Raw genomic sequence first — 21,497 nt, 5'->3', positions numbered from 1 at the left:
GAGGAACATTCATGCCACATGGAAGTTCCCAGCTCCTGATGGGAGATACTGCCAAAGGTGGACCCTTTTCTAGCTGTTTTTGGGCTTCCAGTCAACACTGGTCTAACCGACCCTACACACTTCAAAATATTAGCCTTTACATCACTTTTGGCTAGACGTTGCATCTTACTCCTTTGGAAATCTTCAAAGCCACCTTCAGTTTCTTTTTGGTTTAGAGATGTGATGTCATCTCTTAAATTGCAAAAGATAGGCCTTGTGGCGAAGGGCAAATACAGAGAATTTTATTCTATCTGGGGCCCCTTCGTGGACTATTGCAAGTCATTAAACGCTCTACCAGCTGATTAATATCATGTCTCCCCCCCCCCCCCCCCCCCCTTTTTTTTTTTTTTTTTTTTTTTTTTTTTTTTTTCTCTTTCCCCCCTTTTGGGGTTTGTGTTTGTTTTGGGTTTCTTATTAGGTTTTGTTTTGTTTGTTTACTTAAGCGTGTGTGTAGGTGTGCCTGTGTGTGTGTTATTGTGTCTGTTCATGTAAGAAAAACTAAAAAATATGTGAGGGGAACAGATTGTGTTGTCATTGTAAACTACTGTACACTTGTCTCTCAATAAAAATATTAAAAAAAAAAAAAAAAAAAGGTGGTTAAGAACCCCAAAGCTAAGGTCCTGTGGGACTTCAAGGTCCTGTGGGACTTCAAGGTCCTGTGGGACTTCAAGGTCCAGACAGTCAAGCAGCTGCTGGCCAACAAATCAGACATTCAGATGGTTGACAAGGAGCAGAAGACCACAGTTATGATTGATGTGGCAATCCCCTGGGACAGCAACATCAGAAAGAAAGAGCACAGAAAAAAACGGAGAAGTACCGAAGGCTGAAGGGATAACTTGAACAGATGTGGAATGGTGAAGTCCAAAGTGGTCCCAGTGGTAATAGGAGCGTTATGTGCTACAACCCCCAAGCTGAAAGAGTAGGTCCTGCAGCTTCTAGATACAACATCAGAGGTCTCTGTCCAGAAGAGTGCAGTCTTAGAAACAGCTAACATATTGCACAGAACTCTCAACCTCCCAGGCGTGGACCTGAGGTTAAGGAACAAACACATACTCACTATCTCTAATTGATGAAATTTCAAAATCTTAATCATCTTAGGTTCTTTAAATGCATCATTGATTGCAGTGCAGTACTGATTTCCTACCAATATTTCAGGGATTTGTTGAGCCATTTCAAGCAAGAAGCCTTATCAGTAGAGTTTGTTCAGTACTGTGAAAAAATGACTCAGTTTTTCACCCAAGTTCACTAACACTAATTGGTAGTGCACTAGAGGCAGTGGAGCTGTTTTGTAAGGCATTGGGGAATGTGCAAATTGAGTCTATATTTGAACTTTAAAGTAAAAAGTCACGTTTATATTTTGTTTTTTTTTAATCTTACAAATATTTTAACTGCATTAAGACATAAAGAAATGGGATTACCTTGAAGTAAAAAGATGGGAGGCAAGAAAAAGAGTCTATATTATTATCAGTTACAACTGCTTTTGCTTTATCATCTGGCTTGAATGATACAGTGAGTTTTTGAAAGATTTTGCATGACTAAATCATCGTGTGAAGTTTTTAAGATGAAGTTATCATTTTAAAGTCGATCATCAGAGCTCGCTGATCAGGGAAAACCACCAGCGACACTAACTTACTGTTTGCTTATTTATTTACCCCTATATTCATATGAGTCATTTGCTTTCTCATTCATGTCAACAACAAGAACCTGTTTTAATCCGTTAGTATAGAAAAATGTCCTGTGTGTTGTTGTGTGTGTGTTGTTTCTTCAACCACAGAGCTAGAATAAGGGCATTGGGATTAATATCTGAATGGAAGAACACAGCCAGAAATAGAAGCAATGATATCCACAAGGGCTAATTAGCCTACCCTGCTCTGTATATGCAACCAATTAACTGTTTCACACAGTGATTATGAACAGCACATGCGAGAGTGTGTTGGATCAATTATGTTGGTTGGAAGAGGAAAAAGGAAAGGACATTTTATGTAAATAATTACAGAGAATTGCCCTCACCATGGTCACTGTGCGTCAAAAGAGTTAAGTACACATTTCAGTCATGAAATTAGAAAATGCACCATGTAGTTTTTAAAAGAGTCTTATTAGGTTCGCATATGAAATTACATACAGTGTATGGATATTTATGGAAGCAAAACATAAGGTTTGCTGGTACCTTTGTGTGTTAAAGGTACCAGCAAACCAGAGCAAATGTCTAAGGTGGTGTGTCTCAATGTTTGTGCTTCTTTAGGTGTATGAATGACTTTTCTGTGCAAAGTCTAAGTACAACCCCTAGACTAAACACAGAATAGAGATGGGCCTTTATCCCGAAGTTAAAGTGTCCATAATAATATGCTTTTATTATAGATTCCTGCCAAAATAGGTTTATGTGCTTTAATGCTAAAAAACAAATTGTCTTAAACTGAGCATTACTGAAACACCTCTTTTCAATCTGTCTAAGAAATGCTAGACCGATTGTCTAAGAATCGCTTCCCCAGATGTTCAGTTTGCTCTTTTGACTAGCTAGCATGATGAAAGTTCAGTTCTCTGAGTATTCCCCAAAGTTGCCATGTCTAACAAAGCTATTTTGTCAGCTGGATACGCCAGATCCTCTTCTGAAAATACCCAGCTAAGAGTATTTGAAAGCAGGTGCAGGATTTTTTTGACTGAGATGCTTTGTCTGCAATATTTGGAAGTAATGTGTTGCATTACTTTGATAGCAATATTGTTGTAGTACAGACATGAATACTCAGAGACCAATATTTGTGCATCCCATCTCCATTGGGATGGTTGATGAGGTGTTGATGTAGTGTTTCTCAACACCTCTTCACTTTGATTGGACGTTTTGGATGACACATGACAACCACAAGAAGCACTGTTTTTTACCCAAAGTTCAAAATTTTCAACTCTTGACTGAGTAAATAAATAAATAAACCAACAAACTACTCAGCGCTCAAAGTGAAGAAGCAGCTCTGTGCCTCAGTATGCTGCAGGTGTTTCTTCGAGTCAACACTCTGTTTACAAACATCTGAAAAATTATCTTTCTTAGGTTTCTCATTCTTATCTCCATAGTCCTTACACTGTCATATCATTTTGCAGTCAGTACAGACTGGTACTTTTCTTGTTTAAAAGACAATATTTTAAACCTGAACTCTCACCTAGTACAAATAATGCTGGCAATTGTATTAAAAGTAACTGATCCTGAAATAGTCCAGGTAAATGTTGTGATCTATCTCAGCTTCCTGACTGTGAGAGTCTGAGGCAGTCTTAGTTACTGTCTCTCTATAAAATATTACAGAAATAGCGCTGTTGGTTTCAGTAATAAGAAATTTAACATGTAATTAAAAGAACTATCATTTCAATATTGTTTTCCACTGAAGAAGAAAACTCTTATTTTCCTAAATATTGCAAAGCCTACTGTAACACCAGCATCAGTATGGATAGAGGTTTTGTGTTAAGATGCGCTAAAACAAACAGATCGTTTTTCTTCGAAAATGCAATAAATCAGTTTTAGTGCACAAAGTGTTGCTTCTTACAATCTCAGTTTGAGCCTTTTCTAAAGGCTAGAAGAAGGTTACAACTTTATTTTCACAAACTACTAAAGACCACTTCTCAAACATAACTTCATTGACAGCGTTTGCTTATAAACTGAAACACACACATTTTCAGTCCCAAATAGATGTCAGTAAACCATTTCAACACCAGTTTTCCAGTAGATTTTGTTGTGGGCGTTAACATAATAGATATTCCTGAAGGCTTCACACAGATTCTGACGAGTCTACGCTTTATTCTCTGACTCACTCCTAAATCACATTTTTCACTACAATGTTGCGCTTTCAGTTTCTAACTAAACATCTTTTTATTAGTTTCACTGTTTCTATCTTTGGTCTGTAAAAGATAAATAAATAAATGGCAGCTTGACAGCTCCATGACACTCACACTGGCTTCTTATTGCCTCCCCGCTCCCGCTAACCAGGACTATGGTGTTATTCTGTGAGTTTTATGTGAATAGCAGCTAAAAGCTTTAAGTACTTTATTATACAGTCCTGTGCAATGACTTGCTTCTAATTTTTAAAGTGCTCTTGAGCAATAGTTTTCCAGGCTTTCTGAAGGTCTTTCAGAATTTTACTTTGGACACTGGCTGCTTTTTCGCTCATATTCATTCCATTACCTGCCCATTTTAAAAGGATTTTTAGGTCATGCATACGAAAGGGGACATAACTCAAGCGATGAACCAGTGTTGTGTCTCACAACAGACAAGCTGTCAAAAAGCCCATTTTAAATTGGCACTTTAGGCACTTTATTCCGAGCAGCCTGTCACAAAAACACATCATTTGTTCCCATTTCTTGAGTTGGATCGACAATAAATGCCAGTGATAAAACAATTTGACAGGCATAAAATAGTATTATACCAAAGAGCTTATAGCCAGAAACCTTGGCATATCTCAGTATGGTGTACAGTGTGCCCTTAAAAAAATTAGGAAACCAAACAAGTGGAGGATGAAAAAAAAAGTGGGAGGCATAAAATAAAATAATAATAACATAAAAAACAATTTGCAACAAAACAGCATCTGAAAGTCATGTCCCTAAGAAAACAGGAAAAAGCCCAACAAGACCTGAGAGATGGAGCTCACCCTTCAGCTGAACTATAAATGATCACATTGAAATAGTGACTGTTAAGAAATCATTCGTAAGGAAGGGAAACGGAGAGAAAAAACTGAAAATCAGTAGCAACAAGTCTCGTGAAGTGATAAAAATTCTAAAATTTCCTTTCATCAATATGTACCGAGGGGGTCAGGAAAGAAGTACAACAGTACAGCAATCTGTAAAACACAGGTGAGGCTCTCATTGTTTTAGGCTGCATTTCAGCCAGTGGTGTTGGGGATCTTGTCAAAATTTTATAAACCCAGAAAAATATGATCAAATTTTAATTCACCATGGATAAAAAAATAAAAAAAAAACATCGGTAATGGATTGGCCTCTTTAGAGTTTGAGCCTAAACATTATGGAAGCAGTGTGAGAGCATCAGCCCATTTTATGTTGTGTGCACAAAACATGCACGTGATATGAAACAATAGCTTTATGTCGTATAATAGAATATAAAACAATTGCTAGCAATGCAATAAGAAGCAGTGGAAATCGATCAAAAGTAACTTTGTCAAGAAAAAACTTTGTTTTTCATTTGTTTGATTTGCATGCAGGAAACATTTCCTTTTATCTTAAGTAAGTAGTCTATGTCTCCTTTACCAAGCATAACGAACGCACCGATTAACCGCCCACACAAGTCATTTTTGAAACTGTCATATTCACGGGAGTGACTGAATATATCCCTGTACCAACATTTTGACACCTACTAAAATTTATATCAACTCTCTTCTCCAAAAACACGCCTGCGCGTATTTATAAACCAAAACATTTTGGAATTAGTAAAACATTTCACTGGGGTTATCTAGGGTGATTAATCCCCTGCCTTATTTGCAACCAGCCGTGTTCTGTCTCTTCTTTTCTGTCAATTACACCTGACTTTTTTGTGGAACCCAGGTGGCACTCTGAGATAAAGCGGAGACTTGCAGTACTCTCTGAACGGAGACCTGGGGGAGTTGAGTCAAGTTGTGTGTTCTCAGGGGATAACAGTTATTTCAGCTCCTCAGAGGCATCATTAGCAGAATGTGCAAGTGCAGGACAGAGTTGGCTGAAGTCATAGGTTTATGTAGCCATGATGACAGGTGAAGAGGAATCACTGGCTAATTGTATCTCTTAGAAGAAGCTTCTTGCTCCTAAATATTCTTCTGTTATCTGGAAAAATTCTTGCAATTAGTTTTGCTGTTAATCATTGGTCAAGTAAGATGGTGCAAGTGTGTGAGTCTCCAGTGTTAGAACAGAGTAAATGTAGTGTGGAGATAGATGTGGTCTGACAATCTGAATCTATAAAAAATGTCAAAGAAATTTTTATCAGTTACTATGACTTTTAAGCTGTATATTTATCTTCTTATATGCTGCCTGTAAAATTCCACAATATTCCAATATTAGATAAGCTTTCCTTCTAGCTGAGCATAATATTGAGAGTGTTGTTTTTCTTATTTCTGCTTCAATTTATATTAACCTTTGTGAAACTATAATAATCTTGGACCAAGTTGCATGGCAAAATCCAATGTGCCAGGAACCAGAAGTACAAAATATTTATTTTCACATCACAGCTTGAATGTGCACACAACATTAAAGACACCTGATTCGGTTCAGCTAACTCTGGATATCTCTTTTGTGATTGATGGACTGATTAAACATTCCACAACCTCAGAAATCTCAGTAACCTGCAAACTGTTTCATTCATTTCTGGGACACTTGAGGGCAAAATTGAAAATGCATGGCCCCACAAACACATGAGGATACAGCAAATGCATTACTGGATTACGTTTTGTCCAGAACAGGTGCAGCTTACCCTAAGGTGTTATGAAGGACACATCCATTGTGTGCCACAGCCTTTGGAGATTCCCACTTGTCAGTTGGGCTCTCCCTTACTCACAAAGTGGTTTGATGCACTCAGAACTCATACTCACGCTCTTCCTCAGGCGGGCTGCCCCCTCAGCAGAATTTTCAGTAGACCGGACACGTCACCTCATGTCCTTCCTGACGATGTTGGGGCCCAGTCCAGACTGGAATATAGGTCTGTCTGCTGAGGACTTGTGTACAAAGGAGTGTGGTTGGGTCCAAAAGGTGGTCCAGGACCTAATCCCCTGGGATGCAGGCACTGATAGTGGGGTGTCATATGAGGTGGGTACAAATTTTATAAAATTAAATGTAATATGTTATTAATTTACCCTCAAACAATGGCACAGTAAAGTGTTTTTTTTTTTCTGTTTTTGCTCTAAGCGTGCTTGTGCTATGTAAAATGTTTTTAAATTTGTTGTGACGTCAGCCGTTACTAAAGTGAAACATGAGGAACTACCATTAATCTAATATATGGTGAGGAAAGCACTTATACCAGTGTTTCTATGTTTGTTAAAATGTAAGATTGTACAATTTACTACTGAGATGTTACTAAACATTGTATGTGAATATCAAAACTTGTTAACATAATAGCTTATTAATTTAATTAGTTAAGTTGTCTTAATGCATGCTCAATAAGCAGTTAAGGTTTGACTTAACTAATTTTAACTAAAACCTTCTGAAAATGATGCAACAACAACATTAGTGTCCCCCACTCAAATAAGGTTACAACCCCACATTCCCTGGGCAATCGCAGCCTTTTGCAAGCTGTTGTTCGCTCTGCCTTTTACCCCCTGGATAACCTTCCTCGCTCTCATCACCAGCTGAGACTTCCCTTCACACTCACATTTTGACCTTGTCATTATACCAACCTCTTCATCTGCCTGTCTGCCCACATTCACAATCACTCCCTCTCTCACATCAAACCGCCAGGCTGCAACAATTCAAGTGTCATCGCCCATCCAATTCTCCTCTAAAAGCCTTGAGCAATGTCCCTCCTTCAGCCCTCACTCTCAGGTGCTGCATGCTCAATATCTCCTGTCAGCACCAAGAGATTAGGCTTACAGTTCGACCAAATTTTGTGACTAAACATGTATGAAACTTTTGGCTGATGTATTAGAGCTCATACAGTTCACCCACTGAACTGTAGCCTCTTGTTTATTTTGGCCAGCCTATCGGTTAATTTAACCTTTTCTCTTCCTCTGTTTTTTACTGTACAAATATACAAAATTGTATTCAGCAGTGGATTTTAAAATATGTGAATTTACCACTTGTGAGAGGAACACCTTGTTCCTCTCTCAAGTGGACCTAGAAGAACCGAAAGAAGTATGTAGGCTAAGAAATATAAAAGGCAATTGTGGCAATGAGCCTCAACAATTGTTCTTCTTTAATGCTGGTTGAGGGAAGTCTGAATCCACAGTTTTTGGCTTTTGTTTGACATGCATTTTAACATAATGTAATGACTGCAGATCTCTGCCTCAAATAAATGTCAGTAAATTGCATGTGAATAACACAAAAAAAAAGTTCCTTCTTGGAACTGTATGTATTGGAGCAATGTTAACACAAATGTTCATTTTGTCTTTAGGATCTAAGTAATGCAGTGCACTCTTACGTTTACTCTATCCAAATGCAACATTTTCAGCGCAATGAAAAGGCTCCACTGTTCTAATCTCCATTATTTAAATATTGCCAAAATAAAATAAAATAAGTATTGAGATATAAAACTATTTGTTGTTGAGAATAAAGAATGACCATATCAGTAGTGCAAAAGCTTTTTAAGAAGTCTGTTGTTGCTATTCTGGAAGGATGAGACGTTGCGTCTTTGTTACAAAGTTGTTAAACGCACAGGTCTGTAACAGAGTATCAAGTCTCAACCATTGTACTTTTACAGTAACGGTTGATTAATGACCACTCTTCACCTTTTTGCTTATCCTTACCTCTCTGACAAACAAAAACAGCTCTGCTCTTTCTCTATTTTTCTTTTGGGTGGCCTCAGTGGGGGTTGAAGGATGAGCTGGTCTTCTGCCTCCAGACTGCCTCTGGCGGTGGTGCTTCTATCAGCCCCCTGCTGGCAGACCTTTACTGTTGACTGAGAGTAGCTCCCATAAAAACTACACTGCTCGTCCACAGCTGCTCTCTGACTTTGAAACTTGTCCTTTGTTCAACTTGCATTTTGTGTAACTTTTGTGACTTTGCGCTCACTGTCCTTAACGTGAAAATGTATTTTTCAAAGAAGTCTTGTCAGAGTGTTATTTTTAAAATCCTAAAGCTCCACTTTCTTGTGGCTCATGTATTTTTTCCCCCTTTTTCCTTCTTTGTCTGTGCTTCTTTTAGTCTCCTAACAAGCCTAGTGTGCCCCAGGAAAAAATTCGTCCCTTAACCAGTCTGGATCATCCACAAAGCCCTTTTTATGATCCTGAGGGGGGTGCTATTACCCCTGTGGCGAGGGTGATGGTGGAACGCATTGCCAGAAAGGTTTGTCTGTTTTCCTAACAGTCAAGTCTTGGTTGTGTCTTTGATGGAATAGTGATATAATGCACCCAATTTCATTATGACAGACATACACCGACCTCTAAAGGTAAACATTTAGTCATTATACAGTGTTTATACAGTGTTTACAGTTGATCATTCTTTTTTTTTTACCACACTTTGTATTTTAGTTGTGAAAAGTGTTTCAGTGCAATCAGTTTGGTGATCTGAAGAAAGCTCCATTACAGCACACTAAAACTCATCAATCCAGTGATTCCTTTATGAAGGGGAGAGATAGGGGTTTCCTCCCCAAACATGAAGAAAAAAGCTTAGGGAGCATTTTTTATTCACTTCCTGCATTCTGTTAGGGCAGTACGGTGAAAAAAATGTGTATATTTAAACCACTTATGAACAAATTAGTGGTTTATTTAAAAAATTTTAATTTTTTGTCATATAATGATATCAGTAGTAGCAATATGTGCAGCACTAGTATTGTGATGTTCAGTACAGCTTGTGAAGGAAGTGCAGCATAAACATTTAATTAATTAAACCATTTAATGCAGGTATTTAAATTAGTTTTCTACAAGATATTAAGCTTTTTCAATTATGAGGAGTGATGAAACATTATCGCTGCAAGAGGGCTCAAAGGTTAGCAGTCCTTCAGTGGCATCTAGAGGCAGCTGTGGGTATTTTTTATGCATGATTCTGTGTTGACATCCACAAATTATGAAATGCATTCCTGTACTCTATAGTCATTATCTATATTGTGTGCCTACCACAACTAGGATCATTTTAAATGTATGGTGACCTTTTGCTTACCTGTGTGCTTCTGCTAGCCCTAGGAGGTGAATAGAAGGACTGAACAAGAATAAACAGAAACCCAGAGCAACAAACCACTTCCACAGCGGTGGACTATTGTAGCAATATAAATGTCTGTCTTGTGTTCACAGGGTGAACAGTGCAACATTGTCCCAGACAATGTGGATGACATTGTAGCAGATATTGCCCAGGAGGAGAAAGAGGAAGGTCTGCATCCTGTTCCATTTTCTCTTTTTCACACACCCAAGATTAAAAGCACACTTAACAATGGTAGGCTATTATAGAACGCCTATTCCCCTTTCTATCCTGCAGATGATACTCCTGAGACATGTATCTACTCAAACTGGTCTCCATGGTCTGCCTGCAGCTCGGCCACTTGTGAAAAGGGCAAACGAATGAGGCAGAGGATGCTGAAGGCACAGTTGGACCTCAGTGTTCCCTGCCCACACACTCAGGATTTTGAGCCTTGCATGGGGCCTGGATGTAGTGATGAGGGTGGGTATTTATCTAAAAACAAAAACTAATCGCACTGGGTTGGCCAGAAAAAAATAGAAGACTGCTTTGAAGATGGAGAAACAGTATAATTAATTAAGATTCCTCCACAGATTCCCCATCCACTGAGCACCTTTATGAGCATTTTTAATATCTGTGATAATTATCGTACCCATTAATGTCTTGAAAAAGTTATGGCATGTTTTGAAATGCTTCTTTTGTTTGTTATTCATAAAATACCCGAGGTAGCACTCTACAGCAGCAGGAACGTTAGAGTAGAAAGACAGGCGAAGAGAACACTTTGTTTCGAAGAGGCCATTAAGCATATTTATTTAGAAGAGACATTTGGCTGTAAATTGTACTCTGTGTTCCGGAGCACTGCCTCAGGGCTGGGTTAGACTTGTTTTATGTTTTCAGACTTCACCTAGCCATTAGTTTGTCATTTATTACACTTGGAGAAAGGTGTTGGTGCTCTGTATTTTGAGATGACTCGTGACACGTATGAATAAATAATGTGAGGAATTCAGCTGTCCATTAAGACTGCGCCCACATTTAAAACAGGCATGATGCCTACATTCAAGCCATTTTTTATTTTCCTGTTCTCTGTTAAATCCTTCACTTTTAACAACAAATGACTACGAACAAAAAAAAACGGTAAAAAGGCCAATTTTGTTATTTATATGTGGCACGGGCATTATCAGTGAGTCTGCACTAACATCATTCTTACTTTTTTGTATTTGTGTTTCTGGTACAATCAAACTTATGATGATAAAAAGAAAGTAAGAATGATTAGAGCATTCGTATTAATAATAATAGTAATATCACTTAACATCGTGAACGATACAATAGTGTTATTCCACTTTGAAATTTATTTTTAATAATTACCATAAATTTGAAAGCAACTTTTTTTCCATAGTCATATTGGCTTTGTCAAAGTTGCTAATGAGATCAAGATCTGTAGATATTATATAAAGAAACTCAGCTATTCCCTTATGAGCAACCACTTGGGAACAGGGGGGAGAAAAAAAATCCCTTTTAACTATAACAGACCTCCAGGAGAACCAGACTCAGGGATACAGGCCATCTGCCTCAACAGACAGCAGAGAGATAAAAGATTAACAGTATGGAACAACAAACAATATTATAGTTAACATAGGAATTATATATGAAAACAGAAATACAGAAAAGCAAATCACAACTGCGTCATTCAGGGAGATTTGATTATAAGCCAAATCATTCTGTGTAAATAATTTGCAAGGGCACCACACTTATACTGTCCTAGAATATTTAACACAATTAACATTTTATATGCAGTTTCATTAAATACAATGCAATTTGTGATTATGTACAGTCAAAATTCATAATTCTTTCTGTTGCCAAAATCATCCGGCCTTTGTTGGACTCATTGGCTGCTTCATCTTTCTCCTTTGACTCTCAAGATGCTTCCACTTGTATGATGTCAGAGTGGATAACCTGGTCTCCATGCAGTGTGTCCTGCGGTGCAGGGACACGTTCCAGGGAGCGTTATGTTAAACAGTTCCCCGATGATGGCTCAATCTGCACTTTGCCCACAGAGGAGACTGAAAACTGTGTGGTAAATGAGGAATGCTGTGAGTTTTTGCTTTCATTTTCCGTTTATCAAACTTTCATATCAACACATTACTTCTCAACTGTAAGTAACACTGAATTTTCTGTACCGTGCACTTTCCTCTTGGTCTTAGCTCCCAGTAGTTGCCTAGTTACAGAATGGGGTGAATGGGATGTCTGCAGTGCCACTTGTGGTCTTGGCATGAAGAGGAGAGAGCGAATGGTGAAGATGCCGCCTGCAGATGGCTCCATTTGTGGGGCAGAGGTTCTAGAAGTGGAGAAGTGTATGATGCCAGAATGTCGTGAGTAGCATCATTTTCAGTCCACAACTATCCTAAAACCTCCTACGGTGAAAATCTGGTGAAAATTGCCCCATTAACACTATCTACACCAATCACAATATATTTCAGCAGTCAGTGTTTTCACATTATGTAAAGTGTTAAAACTATTTTTTGATATAACCAAATGGATTTCCTGTAGTTATTGCCTGAACTTCTGTCATTTGAAATTATTTTTTTCCCCTTGTTCCCTCATGACAAACTTTCTAGTGCCTTCATTCCAAGTTTCAATTATACGTTTTGATTGCATTTAAAATAAAACATTTGTTACAACTTTCCAAAAAAGTCAGGATGCTGTATAAAAATGTAAACAACATCTGAATACAATAATGATACAATAATTAATACACTGTATTTACTTGCTGCAATATTTTTAAGTGTCAAATGTTAAAACTAAGAAATTTGAACATTTTTTGTAAAATAAATACATAGATTATACAGTGCGTAACAAGTTCTTTAGACCATCACCCAATGGTTTATGCCATAGCTGTGCTAAATTAACAGTATTCGTACTTTTTATGTCTCTGTAATAGCTACTCCACCAGGTGTTTAACTACAAAGTATTTAATAAAAATAAAGCAGAAATAAAGCAGAAAAAAATAGTAAAACATTATTATATTTTTTGTAACCTTTGTTGATATCAGCTTGAGCATATCATCACCTGTGTTGAATTATATAATTAAATCATTCAGAGGATCCAACGAGATATCAGAATAAAATGTACACGGCTAAAAATGAAAACAGCTATGACATTAAGAACTTTGGCAGCACGACATTTAAAAGACAATTCTGTAGTGCAAATCACTATATCACAGCATGGAGTCAAGTATACTTGTCAAGATGCTGGTTTAGTTCATTACAGATAAGGTCAAAACCCATAAAAAATGGTGCTAAACTGGGCTGTCTACAGTCCAGGCCGTCCACTTTTACAAAAAAATAGCCTATGGCAGATAGAGAGAGAGTGAGGAAGAACAGAACAGGATTACAGCTATGAGTTTCCTTACTTCCCAAATTCAATACAGTGTTATTAAAAGAAGTGGTAATACAACACAGTGCTGGAATAAAATTCAAACATATATATATATATATATATATATATATATATATATACACACAGTGGGGCAAAAAAGTATTTAGTCAGCCACCGATTGTGCAAGTTCCCCCACCTAAAATGATGACAGAGGTCAGTAATTTGCACCAGAGGTACACTTCAACTGTGAGAGACAGAATGTGAAAAACAAATCCATGAATCCACATGGTAGGATTTGTAAAGAATTTATTCGTAAATCAGGGTGGAAAATAAGTATTTGGTCAATAACAAAAATACAACTCAATACTTTGTAACATAACCTTTGTTGGCAATAACAGAGGTCAAACGTTTACTATAGGTCTTTACCAGGTTTGCACACACAGTAGCTGGTATTTTGGCCCATTCCTCCATGCAGATCTTCTCGAGAGCAGTGATGTTTTGGGGCTGTCGCCGAGCAACACGGACTTTCAACTCCCGCCACAGATTTTCTATGGGGTTGAGGTCTGGAGACTGGCTAGGCCACTCCAGGACTTTCAAATGCTTCTGACGGAGCCACTCCTTTGTTGCCCGGGCGGTGTGTTTTGGATCATTGTCATGTTGGAAGACCCAGCCTCGTTTCATCTTCAAAGTTCTCACTGATGGAAGGAGGTTTTGGCTCACAATCTCACGATACATGGCCCCATTCATTCTGTCCTTAACACGGATCAGTCGTCCTGTCCCCTTGGCAGAAAAACAGCCCCATAGCATGATGTTTCCACCCCCATGCTTCACAGTAGGTATGGTGTTCTTGGGATGCAACTCAGTATTCTTCTTCCTCCAAACACGACGAGTTGAGTTTATACCAAAAAGTTCTACTTCGGTTTCATCTGACCACATGACATTCTCCCAATCCTCTGCTGTATCATCCATGTGCTCTCTGGCAAACTTCAGACGGGCCTGGACATGCACTGGCTTCAGCAGCGGAACACATCTGGCACTGCGGGATTTGATTCCCTGCCGTTGTAGTGTGTTACTGATGGTGACCTTTGTCACTTTGGTCCCAGCTCTCTGCAGGTCATTCACCAGGTCCCCCCGTGTGGTTCTGGGATCTTTGCTCACCGTTCTCATGATCATTTTGACCCCACGGGATGAGATCTTGCGTGGAGCCCCAGATCGAGGGAGATTATCAGTGGTCTTGTACGTCTTCCATTTTCTGATGATTGCTCCCACAGTTGATTTTTTCACACCAAGCTGCTTGCCTATTGTAGATTCACTCTTCCCAGTCTGGTGCAGGTCTACAATACTTTTCCTGGTGTCCTTCGAAAGCTCTTTGGTCTTGGCCATGGCAGAGTTTGGAGTCTGACTGTTTGAGGCTGTGGACAGGTGTCTTTTATACAGATGATGAGTTCAAACAGGTGCCATTCATACAGGTAACGAGTGGGGGACAGAAAAGCTTCTTACAGAAGACGTTACAGGTCTGTGAGAGCCAGAGATTTTCCTTGTTTGAGGTGACCAAATACTTATTTTCCACCCTGATTTACGAATAAATTCTTTACAAATCCTACCATGTGAATTCATGGATTTTTTTTTCACATTCTGTCTCTCACAGTTGAAGTGTACCTCTGGTGCAAATTACTGACCTCTGTCATCATTTTAAGTGGGGGAACTTGCACAATCGGTGGCTGACTAAATACTTTTTTGCCCCACTGTATATATATAAACACCCAGCACGCCCATGCGGGCGGTTTATCCTTCAAGCTCGGGTCCTCTACCAGAGGCCTGGGAGCTTGAGGGTCCTGCGCAGTATCTTAGCTGTTCCCAGGACTGCGCTCTTCTGGACAGAGATCTCCGATGTTGTTCCCGGGATCTGCTGGAGCCACTCGCCTAGCTTGGGAGTCACCGCACCTAGTGCTCCGATTACCACGGGGACCACCGTTACCTTCACCCTCCACATCCTCTCAAGCTCTTCTCTGAGCCCTTGGTATTTCTCCAGCTTCTCGTGTTCCTTCTTCCTGATATTGCTGTCATTCGGAACCGCTACATCGATCACTACGGCCGTCTTCTTCTGTTTGTCTACCACCACTATGTCCGGTTGGTTAGCCACCACCATTTTGTCCGTCTGTATCTGGAAGTCCCACAGGATCTTAGCTCGGTCATTCTCCACCACCCTTGGGGGCATCTCCCATTTTGACCTCGGGACTTCCAGGTTGTACTCGGCACAGATGTTCCTGTACACTATGCCGGCCACTTGGTTATGGCGTTCCATGTATGCCTTGCCTGCTAGCATCTTGCACCCTGCTGTTATGTGCTGGATTGTCTCTGGGGCATCTTTACACAGCCTGCACCTGGGGTCTTGCCTGGTGTGATAGACCCCAGCCTCTATGGATCTTGTGCTCAGAGCTTGTTCTTGTGCTGCCATGATTAGTGCCTCTGTGCTGTCTTTCAGTCCAGCTTTGTCCAGCCACTGGTAGGATTTCTGGATATCAGCCACCTCCTCTATCTGCCGGTGGTACATACCGTGCAGGGGCCTGTCCTTCCATGATGGTTCCTCGTCTCCTCCTCTTTCTTGGGTTTCTTCATCATCATCAACCCAAGAAAGATATATATATATATATATATATATATATATATATATATATATATATATATATATATATATATATATATGTGTGTGTGTGTGTGTGTGTGTGTGTGTGTGTGTGTGTGTGTGTGTGTGTGTGTGTTTGAATAAGACAAATTTCTCAGTCTTAACATTTCATAAGTTGACTTGGTATTATTTCACTTTGTACTATTCTGCATTGCTTTATTATTATTATTTTTTGATTTACACTTTACACAATGCACCAATTCATTTGGAAACCAGGTTGTAGAATATGTTTGATATTGCATTCATCTAAGCAAATGAGAAAAAGTATGTGTTTTTCTTTGGCTTAGATACAATTCCCTGCTTACTGACTCCGTGGTCTGACTGGAGTGATTGCAGTGTAACTTGTGGGAAGGGTTTGAGGACACGGCAGCGTATGCTCAAGTCGCCTGTGGAACTGGGAGAGTGTACAGAAGAATTAGAACAGGTTGAGAAGTGCATGCTACCAGAGTGTCGTAAGTAATGAAATTAACCAAGCACTGAACATGTTCATCTCTAATTTATTAATTTATGTCATTTATCATCTAATACTTGTTATGAAAACTTGAGTCTTCATGTGAACATTTACATTCATAAGGGGACTTCTGTCACAGTAAGAAAGGGCAGATAAACAGAGTTGGTCTTTATCTTGTGTATTCTAAGTTTCTTGTTTATTCTCATTGCGTTGATGTATATTGATATAGATGTGAGTAGCAACATGCCTAACCCTTCCTGAACCTGTCTGAACATGAAAAAAGCAAAAAGTCTGCTTGTCACACTTTTGAGAGTTCTTGAGATCTGTTTCAACAAATGAAATAAGATTAGACTGAACTTCCTGCATGAATGGACCACTGAAATGTCTGTTTTGTTATATGGTAATTATCATGGATTCTCTTACATAATGACTCAGAGTATTGGATTTTGTCAAGGCATATCTTGAATCTTCACAGGGATAGAACGTTTTCTCCAAGACAGTGATCCAAATGTTAACTAAAATTTGATGCAGAAATTAAAACTAATGTCCTTCATTACTTTTGTGTCATCGTGTGATTTATTGTACGGTTACTCATTATTAAGGCTTTTTTTTCATATTTCTTCTTAGCCATAGACTGTGTCATGACAGAGTGGAGCGAGTGGTCAGAGTGTAATAAGTCCTGTGGGAAAGGTCATACAATCCGAACACGCATGGTGATGCTTGAGCCTCAGTTTGGCGGAGATCCTTGTCCCGAAGCGATCCAGCGGAAAAAGTGCAAAATCAGGAAGTGCAACCGAGGACAAGGCAACAGTGATGAGAAGAAACGTCGCAAGGAACAGCGTGAAAAGAGGAGGAGCAAACAGGGCAGAGCTGAAGGCAACTCCGAGCATCCAGGTTGGTATCCACCATCCTTTTTGCTGATTCAGGACTACAACACTTACAATGTACCTCTTTTTTTCTCATTTTTCTTACTCTTAGGGTGTAGAATGAGACCATGGTCAAGTTGGACAGAATGTACAAAGATTTGCGGCGGAGGAATTCAAGAACGCCTCATGACAGTAAAGCAGAAAATTAAGACTGCCCAGCTGTCCAGCTGCAAGGACAGGAAGGAGATCAGAGCTTGTAATGTTCACCCCTGCTAGGAAGGAGTAGGGGAGCAGTGGGTGGTGGGGATGGGAGGATGGGTGGACTGGGAAGAGTACAGGGCACACTGTTGCACAATGATCCAATGCACTCTGTTTAGGGCTGAAATGACACATTCTTGAATCCGTATAGGTTAAATCCAGACATCAGGTCAGCTGTCGTTAACAGAAGAAAAAAAGTCAAACATTTCTCTGTAAGTCTGGATTTAAACTTTAAAGCTGATTCTTTTGTGCTTTCAAACTAGCTCTGACATGACTCTTTTGCAACATTACTGTAAACTTGTTGTGGTATATTATATCTTGAAAAATATAATTATGAACTATAAATTGTTTTCATAAAAAGAAGAACTGTTATATCTTGTGGTATCCTTAAGTAGTACAGTATATTCCAGACTTTAAAGCACAGGTGCCCAGCCATTCCAGTGTTTTATATGCCTTCAGTTGTTCAGTTGTTTCTAGGGAACAAAAAGCCCAGTTGACTTTATACCCGGCTATGTCGTTGTACATGTAGATGCACCACAGCTGACATCTATATGGTTTGGAGCATTATTAGAAAATGTATTATTTTTTTGCAGTGGAATTTTTTGATAAGAATGTGTCCCAAGATTCTTACCAAAGTCTTGTGTAGATGTTTTCTAGATGTATTTCCCTCATTTTGTTTATCTCTGTTCCTCTAACATATTAATATTTTGGAATAATATCACCTTTACAATAAAAGTAAATGTGACAGCTTGTCAAATTGATCTGTGTTTTTATTCTGGGGATTAACAGGCACAGTAACATGGACGGTTATATACCCTTGTGCTACCACTAGATGGGGACAACAAGCCTAAAACCTTTAGGTCATTTCTGAGGCTGGTGCTTTATCTGCCTGTTGTGCCTCGCTCGCTCTATAGAATAGCCACAAGGGGGCAATGTAATGAAGATAATTTCATACTAAGAGACGGATATTTTATTCATTTCTGAATGTTGATTTGGTTTGCAAATAATACTTGAAATTTCCTGAAACTGATTGGGATAATTTGCTGCTTATTATCATTCATAGAGCAGCAAACGGTACGACCTCTATTCAAAAGCCTCCTATCAACAAAATCGTTTTACAGGAGTGTTCTGATAGGCAGAAACTGGGGAGCATTCAGGAGCATTTGTTAGCTACACAGAGGGTCTGCTCTCACTTTAAAAGATCATAGCAGTTGGAGAGCGCTGAGTTTTTATGGACGTGCTTGCTGAGATCTTAAAAGAATCTGCCCCCCTATCATGTAATAGGTGGGGGGAGGGGATGGTGTTAGGCCTTCCTCACTGTGTGGAACTCTGGGGACAAGGGTGAAAAATTCAATACACACACATCATAATGTCATTCCTGTTTCCATGCCAACACAACCACACATGGGGGAAGCCTACACACTGCACAGGCGATGGAAACATGGTGGGGGAATTATTACAGGCGTGACTGAGATGTTAAAACAATAAATGCTTTGGAAGCTATAATGAGAAGTGCATGGGATTTTAAAAAGATGCATTTGCAAGGAATGTGTGTTTATATTTGTTTGTAATCTGAACCCCTAGAAACCCTTGTAGACATTATCTACTTTCTAGTTCTAGTGGAGAGCCAGCTGCTGATTTTTTTTAAGCCCACCTTAAACTCTTATAACAGACTGAAAATGATCTCAAAGATGCAAGTGAACTTTACACGTCTCTGATATTGTAATGAGTGTCCTCTGTCTATGGACAAATTTATAAATATTTATATTGACGGGACAGTGCCCACTACTAAAATAATATCTTAACTCTCCGCCCTCTTCCTCATTTTGTATGCTTCTGATTCCAACTGAGAAAAGAAATTAGGTCCAGCTGTTGTTGGGATAGACACACATATCTGCCATGTGGGTTAGGCTGACATCATCTTAAGTGATACAAGCTTTTTTAGCCTCAAATATTCATGTATGTTAGCCTGCTGCAAAAACAGTCCTACTTTTAGAAGTTCTGCATGCATGGAATGGCATGGAATTTTTTGCATGGCGTGCAAAAATGACACAGTATAAATTCCATTGTAGTTAAGTTATTTAAGTTTTGGTGTCATAAATTACCCAGAAAAGCACTCTTTTTACCACTAAACATCAGTTTCTCCATTTTTAAAAATGGTGTTCCCTACAAATCTTCCATAAATTCTTAAGATACCTGTAAGAAGCACAGATACTTTGATAAAGAATTAATTCAGTTTTGGATGTGAATATACGTCTGGTCATAGAACTGAAACGCTTCTACAGCCATGTTAATGCGCTGTGAAACCGTTCTTAGGCAAGGTTATTTCTTTGAGGTGAGTGCTAACTGTAACATGTTAATATAAAGCCCAGGCTAACGTCTGTGTAACATGTTGTATTTAGCACACACAGCATGTTGGCAGGACATTATCTGTTAACACTAAGCAGGATCTACTGCTGAGGCTTCTGGAAGCATTTATTTCCTCATAATAATGGTATTGGAACTGTAGTGAGAAGAACTGTTGAGGATTACCAAAGTCATAATTATCTATATAATATTTATAGACATTTATCCAGGCTTCTGAAATAATGGCCCATCCTAGTTTAGAGAACCCCACATTACATTAAGCAGCTAGTTAGAAACCAGTATAATATGATCTTCTAATATTTCTGACTGGTTTCTGAACATTTTTGTTGGTATAGAAAAAAAGCTCTTGGCTATTAAATTTTTCTAAAAAAGGTACAAGGTTTGAGTTCCTTTTATATTGTCCTCTTAAGCAATTCCTCAGTCTGGAGAGGAAGACAGAGGAAATACAGGATTTCATAAACTAATAAGCCTCAGAGGGAAAATCAATAAGGTTGTGAGCCCTGCAAAGGATGGTTTCCTCAAATTTATAGACTAGGACAACAATCAGTGTCCTGCGCTGCGAAAGCTCAGTTTATATTAGAAAATGTTTAGCATATTTAATTAAATCAACAGTTATAGTGAGTGAGTGAGGCAGTGAGGCAGAGCTTTGTGAAGTCTGAAGCCTCAGGCTGCAGCTATTTCCTCAAGGGTATGAATGCATATTTATTTCAAAGCATAAATGGCAGTTCTGCTTATTGTTCTGCTTTTCTCCCGCTATAATTTGCAGTCACACCTTTGTAATGTTGGTAGCAACTAGAAGGGCCTTTTACACTAATATCAAAATTTGATTTCACTGTCATGTTAATTTCCTGTTGCTGGGGAAACATGTTTTTCTGGGCTTCACAACCTAAAATTTAGTGGCACCCCAAAACAAGACTATAAAAGCTTCAAATTGTCTCTGTTGTTGTGTTTTTGTTTTATTTTTAGCTTTGAAGAGTGATAACACATGAATACCAGGGCAGTAAAATAATGTTGCACATACTAAATAGGTATTATAATGCCTATTACATAGTAATAGTAGGCCTTTTTTGAAAAATTTTATTTTGCTTGACATAATCTCTGTTAGCCTGAGGTGAACTGCATGACTTCCCTTTTTCTTGGATTATTAGGAATCCTGTACTTAGTGAGTATTGCCCATTACAAATCGCTATGTGTATACATATAATGAGCTGAAACTACAAAGCTTGTTTTTGTGTTGATGAATAAAAAGTGTCGGCAAGTTGGCCTTTTTAAAAATATTTTTAAGAAATTCAACCCTATGACCTTAAATTAGATATGTGAGTAAAACAACCCAAAAGCATTGGACTGCTAGAATTCAGAATCTTGGAGTGTAGGAGGAACACTTAAATTATCATATGTTCTTTAAAGGGACAAGTTACTCATTTCTTAACACTTTTCATGCCATTAAAGTGATATTTCACCAGCAATGAGAAAGACAACTGCAAACTATAAGCAAAATTCTATCTGTCACTAAAGAATTTATATAAGTTCAGCATGTTGACTGGAAATGGGTAGCTGTTTAGTAAATAGTTTAACATTTACAGTACTACGCATCCATCACTTCTTTATATTTTGCCAAGAAAATGGTAAATATGTGGAGTGATTTGCTGAAATGTGCAAAAGCACTTTTGCACATTTC

The 21,497-nt window shown here is 38.7% G+C and overlaps 1 protein-coding gene across 1 annotated transcript in view; it reads left to right on the top strand.

Annotated features, from left to right (window-relative positions):
- spon1a (spondin 1a) overlaps positions 1-18,202 on the top strand; it is a 58,715-nt gene extending 40,513 nt beyond the window's left edge. Inside the window, exons 8-16 of the mRNA XM_080884126.1 lie at positions 6,600-6,801; positions 8,851-8,991; positions 9,936-10,011; positions 10,117-10,299; positions 11,736-11,906; positions 12,018-12,185; positions 16,165-16,329; positions 16,956-17,222; positions 17,307-18,202. Coding sequence (XP_080740252.1) covers positions 6,600-6,801; positions 8,851-8,991; positions 9,936-10,011; positions 10,117-10,299; positions 11,736-11,906; positions 12,018-12,185; positions 16,165-16,329; positions 16,956-17,222; positions 17,307-17,470 — 1,537 coding nt within the window. The 3' untranslated portion in view covers positions 17,471-18,202. The remainder of the gene's footprint in view (positions 1-6,599; positions 6,802-8,850; positions 8,992-9,935; positions 10,012-10,116; positions 10,300-11,735; positions 11,907-12,017; positions 12,186-16,164; positions 16,330-16,955; positions 17,223-17,306) is intronic.
- The last annotated feature ends 3,295 nt before the right edge of the window (positions 18,203-21,497 follow it).

This window comes from Rhamphochromis sp. 'chilingali' (genome assembly GCF_963969265.1).
Source record: "Rhamphochromis sp. 'chilingali' genome assembly, chromosome: 6".
NCBI lineage: Eukaryota > Metazoa > Chordata > Actinopteri > Cichliformes > Cichlidae > Rhamphochromis > Rhamphochromis sp. 'chilingali'.
This window is presented reverse-complemented; position numbering and strand designations above follow the sequence as displayed.